The 8,496-nt window shown below is 58.8% G+C and overlaps 1 protein-coding gene across 1 annotated transcript in view; it reads right to left on the minus strand.

The window, feature by feature from the left end:
- LOC113486975 (ectonucleotide pyrophosphatase/phosphodiesterase family member 7-like) overlaps nucleotides 1-5,308 on the minus strand; it is a 7,686-nt gene extending 2,378 nt beyond the window's left edge. The window contains exons 1-4 of the mRNA XM_026861319.1: nucleotides 5,068-5,308; nucleotides 2,224-2,369; nucleotides 751-1,371; nucleotides 42-255 (exon numbers count right to left, since the gene is read on the minus strand). Coding sequence (XP_026717120.1) covers nucleotides 42-255; nucleotides 751-1,371; nucleotides 2,224-2,369; nucleotides 5,068-5,308 — 1,222 coding nt within the window. The remainder of the gene's footprint in view (nucleotides 1-41; nucleotides 256-750; nucleotides 1,372-2,223; nucleotides 2,370-5,067) is intronic.
- Nucleotides 5,309-8,496: the final 3,188 nt, after the last annotated feature.

Below are 8,496 nucleotides of genomic sequence, written 5' to 3' on the forward strand. Positions count from 1 at the left end.
GCTCCCGGTGACCGGCGGCGCGCGGCCCCCGCCCGACTCACGCAGCACCGGCCGCAGGACCGCCAGGTCGCCGTCGTGGGGCTCGGGGGTGATGCCCAGCAGCTCGCAGAGGAGGGCGTAGACGTGGACGCTCTCGAAGGGCTCCACCAGCAGCCCCCGCCGGAAGGCCGGGCCCACGGCGCGGAAGATGGTTTTCATGGCCATGGCCTCGTTGTCGAAGCCGTGCTCCCCTCTGTTGAACTGGACCTTGTACCTCTGGCGGCGAGGGAGAGGATGTCAGTGCCCAGAGCCTTCGTCCCCCCGCCCCAGCACGGCCTCCCCCGCTCCCTGTTCGGGTTCTTTGCGTTTTTGGAGCCGATCTGTGACGTTGAACGCTGCAGGAGCTGGAGGGGGCTGCCTAGACGCAGCTCCCAAGCGATGACGTCCTGCAAGTTCCCTCCCTAAATGTCAGCGCATCCACATTTTGTTGTACCGAGGAGCTTCGCGGTGGGAAGCTGCCTGCTGGCCTTGACCTTGGGCCTTCCCCTAATGCCCGGCCGGGAGGGGACCCTGCAGCTGATACTCTGTGTTTGTGCAAGTCCTGCTCCAAGACTACGGGACCCTTCTTAGTCTGAACGGCAGAAAAGGTCTTTACACAAAGAATTCCCACCTGTTTGCAGGGCGACCAGTCAAGGTGAAGGCCTAAAGGTGGGTGGGTACCGGGGTGCCAGGAGAAGGACAGGAGGAGAGAGGCAGTGGGACACATCTTACCCCGTGGATCACGTATCCCGGGTCGCTGTACAGCAGGAGCGGGGTGATCCGGGAATGGTTGGCGTAGCGGAATCTCCTCGGGAAGTCGGCTTTCTTGTACACGTGTAAGTTTGGGTGGGCATTTTTCAGGACTGAGTACACATGCTCTAGTTTTCCTTCTTTGGGCACCAGTAGTCCGTTCGGCCCATAATCCAGGAGCTCAAACTGGATGTCCTTGAACGTGAAGTTCGCCACCGTCTGGATGTGAATCTCGTTGGTCTTGATGACAGTCTCCATGCCGTGGTCAGACGTGACGATGAGGCTGAGGGTGGACTCCAGGCCGCTCTCCCGGATGCGCTGCCTCAAGTAGCCGATGGTTCTGTCCACCTGCTTGATCATGTTTTTCCTCTGCGGGGATTCGGGGCCGAACTTGTGTCCCGCCGAGTCCGGCTCGCCGAAGTAGAGGGCGATGAAGTCGAGGCTGTGCACCGTGAACCACTCCATGGCCGTGTCAATGTTCTCTCGCCAGTTGGTTTCGTTGCTGTAGTTGAACAAGAGGGGCTCCACCAGCTTCATATTCACTTCTTCTCCTTGGTATTTTGCTCTTCCCCCGGGGAAATAGATCGAGCCCGTCTTTAAACCCTGTGAGGGGAGACATTGCATAAACTCCCCTGGACTCGCCCCGCAGCATCTCTCCATCTGCCAGTGCAGCCCCCTACTAGTGCGGGTGGCTCATTCAGCCCCCTAATGTCTCCCTCTGCCTCTAATGAGTTTTTCTTGCTCATTGCCAATTAAAAGTGATTAATTGGAAGCACTGCCCTTCCCTGCGCATTGGTTTTCTCACTGTGTTAGTAACGCTCGTGGTGACTTTGGGAGCACTGACCCGTTTGTACCTCGCGTGGACCCTCCGGCTCTGGACCACCGACACATTCAGGTGTTTCACTCCAATCCTATAAGCGCTCGCCCTGAAGTCAACGGGGCCAACTTGGCAGGTAAATACAGGCACAGGTACGTGTCTCGGGCCAGCCCTGTCTCAAAGCCAGACTCAGAGCCTGGTGGGATGGGGGAAAGCCTCGCTGCTGCCCCCAGGGAAGGAGGGGCCAGCCCCCGACGCTGCCGCCCGCAGTCCTGGGTGAGGCCGCGGGAACGCGGGTTGTGCCGTGGAGCAGCTGAAAGCCCTGAGCTCCTGGTGCTCCCTGAGGAACGGGCAGAGGTTTCTTTAAACAGAGAAAGGAGAACCCGTTTTATTAACATCTTAATAAAGCTGAAACGCATCTATTATTTTTTGCTATTTTTAACAGAATGATCATAATTATTCCTGCCGGTGTCTGGGGATTTCACGCTTTTTTTTTTTTTTTTTCCTAGTCTAATTAGCCGCCATTCGCAGCGAGGCTGTTAGCTCATGGCCACTAGAGATCGTGGCTTGCCTGTAGCTTTCCTGGCTGGTTGGAGGCAGGTTCCGCCTGCGCAGGGGCCGTGGGCGGCCGCACTTGCCTGTCTCTGAGCCGTGATCCAGATGGGCAGGCTGCCGTTGTCCCACCAGCTGTCCACGCCTTGCGTGATGTGGTAGGGCAGCTTCTGGCCCGTGCTGGTGTTGAACCACATGTTGTGAATCACGCCGTGGTTCTCCAGGTACCTCCCTGCCGGGAGAGATGGAGGAGCCGGGGTGAGCCGGGCTGCGGGTGGACGGGGGGGTCTCGGCCCTGCGCTGGGCTCAGCGAGGGGCTGCTGCCTCCCGTCCCCCATCCCAGCTCCCCCTTTGCCCCTCTCCTCCCCCTGCTCCGTACAAAGTGGGTTCCCAGGGCAGGGAATGAGATGCTGGGTGGTGGTGGTGGGGGTTGATCCCCGGAGGGTCTCGCCCGCACCCCGAGCCGGGGGACCCTCAGCCCTGGGGGTGCTGCCTGCAGCCGCCCCGTCCCGGGGGTGAACCGATCGCCTTGGCCTTTCGCTTTCCCTGGGGCTCACGACCCGTGAGGTCAGCGTGCAGCAGGAATTCCTGTTGGGAGCGAAAGACTTGCACCTGCTGTTATTACATTTCACGGCATTTTTATTATTCTGGTCCCGAAGACTGCACAGTTACTTCTGCATGATATCCCCGTCCTCCCCTGTATTGACAATGCCTCCCTGCCTTTTCTCATCAGCAGATTTCATTAGCATGTTCCACTCTTTTATGCCAAGGTTATTAATTAAAATCTTAAATAAGATTGGCTCCAAAATCGATTCTTCAGGAATTCCCCTGCTGCCCTCCCTCCAGCTTGACAGTCTCCTCTCAGCATCACCTGCTGTCCTCTTCCCCGTAGCCCGTTACTTCCCCACGTTAGAGGGTTTGTACTAATTTTCGCCTTCTCCATCTTAACTAATGATTTCCCGTGTGGCACTGTATCAAATACATTACTCAAGTCCAGAAAGATTAAATTTAGTGCATCTCCGTTGTCTAAAAAATCATTTATCTTATCAAAGGCGGCTGTTGGGTTGGGCTGGTGCTATTTACCTTTGATAAATAGAGGTTGAGTTCTGTCCCTTCTCTGCAGCTCTTGCCTTGTCTCTCGCTGACTGGGGAATCCAGATTAGGAGAATACTGAAGGGAATGTTATTTTGTGTTTCTGCCTTTCTAATTATATCTGCGTGTTTGCAGTGTTGCAGCGTGTGCTGAGCTCCAATCTGGGCACAGATCGGAGGCCGCTGATGTTCGGCACCTATATAATGCAGAGGATGCAGGGATGCTAATAAAAACAGGGAGGACGTGGTAGTGAGACACTAATTTGTGCCAGAGCTTAGCAGTAGTGACTAATCAAATGAAGCCTTGGGCTGCATAAACTGTACTTTAATTTTTGGGTAAGTAGGAAAGTATAAGTAAACTTTACCTGCAGGCTATCCTGTAACAAAAGAGAAGGAAATATCTCAAGGCCCAGACAAAAAGGGTTCCTGGAGCCTGTGAGAGAGAGACCCAGGGGAAAAGGAGACCCTGGACTCTGCGAACGGGACTGGGTGGGCAGAAGTGCCGTCGGGAAATCAGGTGGCCTGTAGAGACTATAAATCCAGTAACTACCAACCCGCTCCCGGGTCGAGCTGCAGGTCCTGTGTGTGAGGAGTAAATATCTACAGAAGATTTGGTCTGACCAGTTGTTAAAGGGGAACTGAGGGATGAGCCCTGTTGGGGTGACCTCCGTGTAATCATGGAATCACGGGAGGGTTTGGGTTGGGAGGGACCTTACAGCCCCTCCAGTGCCACCCCCTGCCCCGGGCAGGGCCACCTTCCCCCAGCCCAGGTTGCCCAAAGCGCCGTCCAACCTGGCCTTGAGCCCTTCCAGGGAGGGGGCAGCCACAGCTTCTCTGGGCAGCCTGTGCCAGGGCCTCACTCCCTCACAGGGGAGAATTTCTTCCTTCAGTCTCATCTAAATCTCCCCTCTTTCAGTTTAAAACTGTCACCCCTCGTCCTATCCTTACACCCCTGATGACGAGTTCCCCCCCGCCTTTCCTGCAGCCCCTTTCAGCCCTGGGGGGGCCGCTCTAAGGTCTCCCCGGAGCCTTCTCTCCTCCAGCTGAACCCCCCAACTCTCCCAGCCTGTCCTCACAGGGGGGGCTCCAGCCCCCCCCAGCATCTCCGTGGCCTCCTCTGGCCCTGCTCCAGCAGGTCCGTGTCCTTCTGCTGTTGGTGCCCCAGAGCTGGACCCAGCCCTGCGGGGGGGTCTCCCAGAGCGGAGCAGAGGGGGAGAATCCCCCCCTGGCCCTGTGCCCACCCTGCTCTGGGCAGCGCCCGTTGGTGGCTCACAGGCAGTTTTCCACCCCCTCAGCCCCCCCAAGTCCTTCTCCCGGGGGCTGCTCTCATCCCCTCCTGGCCCAGCCTGGGTTTGTGCTGGGATTGCCCCGACCCATGGGCAGGACCTTGCCCTTGGCCTTGCTGAACTCCATGGGGTTTGCCTGTTCCCCTCTCTCCAGCCTGTCCCGGCCCCTCGGGATGGCGCATCCCTGCCCTCAGCGTGTCCCCCCACCCCCAGCTCGGTGTCAGTGGGGAACGTGCCGAGGGGGCCTCGATCCCACTGTCCGCGTTGCCAACCAGGATGTCGATTCCTACTGTGGTCCAGGGGCGGCTGCATAATTCCTACCTCTGGTGCTGTTGACCTTTGATAAACGGTTCAGTCCTACCCCCTTCCGCAGCTGTTGCCTTGTCTCCCACTGTATTTCCAGAACATTTTGTCCTAAAGCGTAGCGGCGTGCGGCCGAGGCTGGATGGCTGCTGGAATTTGTTTCCTTCACTGCTGCCTAAACCCTAAATCCGCCCTTCCCCAGCCTGCGCCCCGCGTCGCTCCGTCGGGCTCGGGGCTGGGGAGGACTCACCGGTCAGCAGCGTGAAGTGGCACGGGCTGGTGATGGTGATGAAGGCGGGAGTCATGTACCGCGCCTTCACCCCCTCCGCGGCCATAGCGTCGAGGTTGGGGGTGTCCACGTCCTGGTCGTAGTTCCACCGAAAGCCGTCAAAGGACACCAGGAGGACTTTGCTGCGGTGGGATACCTGCTGCACGGGGATGCAGCGTGCCAAAGAGAGGGCAGCAAATAGGAAGCCCAGTGAAGCGAACATCTTCAGGCCCTTGAACTGGAATAGCCCCGAGAGCTCCCATTAATACCTGAGGGATGGGACTAAGTTCAGTCCTTATCTAATCTCGCAGTTGCTGATCAGGTGCGTGGCTTCAGCCAGCACCTCGTCTCAGAATGAGCCCCTCTGGTTTTTGGCTGGCTGAGGTAGATTAGTTTAGATTTCCTCCGGGGTCACACACCGGATCTGCCTCCTCCATCGGTGGCGTCGGGTGCTACTCCAGCCCTGACGAGGGGGAAGAGTTGCTCCTGTGGCAGGAGGCCCGTGGGACAGCGGCCTCCCACCGCCCCGTCCCCCCGCGCGTCCTTCGCCCCGTGCTGGCTCCCTGCGGCCCGCGGCCGTGTCCCTGCCACGCTCCTGGCTTGGGGTGCCCCGCTCTTTGCTCAGCAGTTCAGCCTCAAAAGGCAACTCAGCCCCCTCCCAGGGCTGCTCGTCTGCCTCGGGAGGGATGCTCAGAGGCTCAGAAAGGAGCCTGGATTTACCCAAGGTCCTCGACGGTGGCTTTGTGGGGGTACGTGCTGGGGGAGGAGGCTCTGTCCTGGATCCTGGCCGTGCCAGCCACCCCCAGAGCCGCTGCAGAGGGTGAGCCCAGCTCTGAAGCCCCCGTGTCCCCTCAGCCCAGCGCCTGCTGCTCACCGCAGGTGACCCTCATCCGCTTGTGCACGGCGGAGCTTCCCCATATCAAGCATCCCATTTTATCAATATCTGCTGGTTTTATGACTTCCCTGGGGTTTAATCACTGCTGACGACTCATTTCTCAGCGAAACAGAGTTAAAGGCTTTTGTAGACTTATGTAACAAGGGTGACTTGGTTCCTCAGGGTCTGAACTCTCAACCTTTGTGTCTTTGCTGACCTCCCTCTCCTCAGGCTCCAGATTTATTTCTTGGTGCTTTGCTTCCTAATTGCCCGCCATCCCCTCGCTGGCTGGGCAGAGCCATCTCCACTGGTCTCCCAGCACTGTCTGGGCTCATTCCTTGGCATTTTCCCCCCAGCTGGGCAGGTGAGTCCCATGCTCACACTGGGCTTCACCCTTCCTGGCCCCTGGCAGCCTCTCTCTAGACCTGAGCATCCCTGAGCATTCCCGTCCGGACCGATTCCTCAGGGTGCAGCCGGATCTCAGTCACTTCTTCCTCTGTGCTCGTGTTTCCCAGGTGTGACACGGGGTAATCGTGCGAGGACGCTGCGAGATGTTCGAGTGATCCCACCAGGGACCTTGCGGCCGACACGCGCCGGGAGCGCAGCCTTGGGCGCTTCGTTTGCACCCCCGAGTCCACGGCGGGGTGGAGCCTGCTCCGAGCCAAGGAGGGCACGGGGTGGGTGTTGGTCTGATGGAGAAATCCCTTCGCTGGGCAGCGGGGCTCTGCGGGGCTGTACTGGGCTGTGCTGGGCTGCGCTGGGTGCTGTGCTGGTGTGACCGGTGTGCCCTGGTTTGGCCAGGCTGGGGCGGAGCAGTCGCTCTGCTGGGGTCGCGTCGGTCCAGTCCAGCAGCTGCCGTGTCCGGACAGCAGAGAGCCCCGGGGGGGGGCTACTGGCCGGGCAACCCCTCTGCCAGCCCCAGCACTGCTCAAGGAAGTATTTTGTTATCAGTGTTTGCTGCTCTGGGTCTGATATTGTCCTTTCAGCAGGGACAGAGGAGCCTGGCAGGCACTGAGGGTTTAAAGGGCTCTATGATAAAGATGTTATCTCTTACCAAGCTCAGGATAGTCCTAAATATTCAGTGTGTTGTTCTGGGGTGGGTCAGTAAGTCCCTGTGCCGTTGCTAACAGCACAGGGGAAGGTCCCGATAAGTTATCGTGTTCATCGGCTCGGCTGGCAGGGAAGAGGCTGGAGAGGAGGAAGCACTGCTCTAATCTCGGAGGAATATTTAATAACAGGAGTGTCTCCAGGCACAATTTGATATTTGGTATCTGAGAAGCACGAGGCACAGATAAAGACCATCACCTTTGGCCGCGCTGCCTGGGGACGCTCTCGATCCCCGGTGAAGGCTGATGCGGTTGATCTTGCCCTAAGAGCGCCCCAGGGGCTCATCCAGTGCGGAGCTGATGTGCCCGAGGGGCCGTGGCTGCTCTGTGGCCACCGTGGCCCTGCTCAGCACCCGCCGGGTCACGGGCCTCTGGCTGACGGCCCGATCCTGCATCCTTGGGAGCGCTCACGAGGACGAGGACACGCAGTGAGCCCCGGGGACACGAGTTCTCGGTCCCGACATTTCATTGGGGAAGACGGTCCCTGCAAAGGTGTCTCGGGGCCGAGATTGTCCTTCCCACCCTTGTGTACCCGTTAACGCAGTGCAGACAGATGAAGGGGTTAGAAAATAGAAACCGTGAGCGCAGAGAGTCATCGGCCGGCGGCACTGCTCTTTTTGAAACGGGCTGCTCGGGGGCCCAGCCTGCTTCAGCCTTTGGAAAAGGGGACGCGCCGAGCACCCTGTGGGCAAAACCGGAGCAAAACCGCAGCGTGTGAACGTGTGTGGGCAGCTGCCGGGGTCTGTGCTGGGGGGGAGCCGTTTGGTCAGGCAGGGGCTGGGCAGTTTTTCCTTCTTTTTTTTTTATTTTTAGAAGGAAAATCAAATAGTAAGTTCCTCAGGGTGCTGCTCTCAGCAATGGGACTGAGGAACCCGGCGATGCCTGGGCAGGGCTCCATAGGTGAGACCACTTGGCTGGAGGGAGGGGGCGTGGGGGCAGCACTTTATAAAAGCCCCCCCACACCCCTGGGAGCCTTTTTGGTGCTGCTCTGCCTGAGCACAGAGGGAGGAAGCGCCGGGAAGGGAGGGACATCAGAGACCCAGGTCTGAGCCACCCCAGCAGAGGTGGGATGCCTGCGGGGTCTCAGGGTGCTGCGGAGCTGAGAGATCTTACCGGCAGCTCTCTCTGCTCCCCGGGGAGAGCCCAGGTGCCCGCGGGGTGCTGGAGGGCGGGATCGCTGCTGGCTGGGAGCGGGGCGCTTGGACGTAACACGGGGGATGAGGTGATGGAAAGCAAGTAGGTGTTTTAATTTTGCTCGCCTTGTCCCGCCTGGTCGCTCTGCTCTGCAGCCCGGTCGCTCTGTTAAGTTGTTGCATGTGCAGCGAAAAGAGGGTGAAGGAAGGAGCGGAGGAGAGAGAAGGCGGCTGGGAGAGCGAGGAGAGATTTGAACAAGCAGCTGGAGAAGCCCTGGTTTGCTCTTTGCACTAAGCC

This window comes from Athene cunicularia (assembly GCF_003259725.1).
Source record: "Athene cunicularia isolate RWA chromosome 18 unlocalized genomic scaffold, athCun1 chr18_part1, whole genome shotgun sequence".
NCBI classification, from domain to species: Eukaryota; Metazoa; Chordata; class Aves; order Strigiformes; family Strigidae; genus Athene; species Athene cunicularia.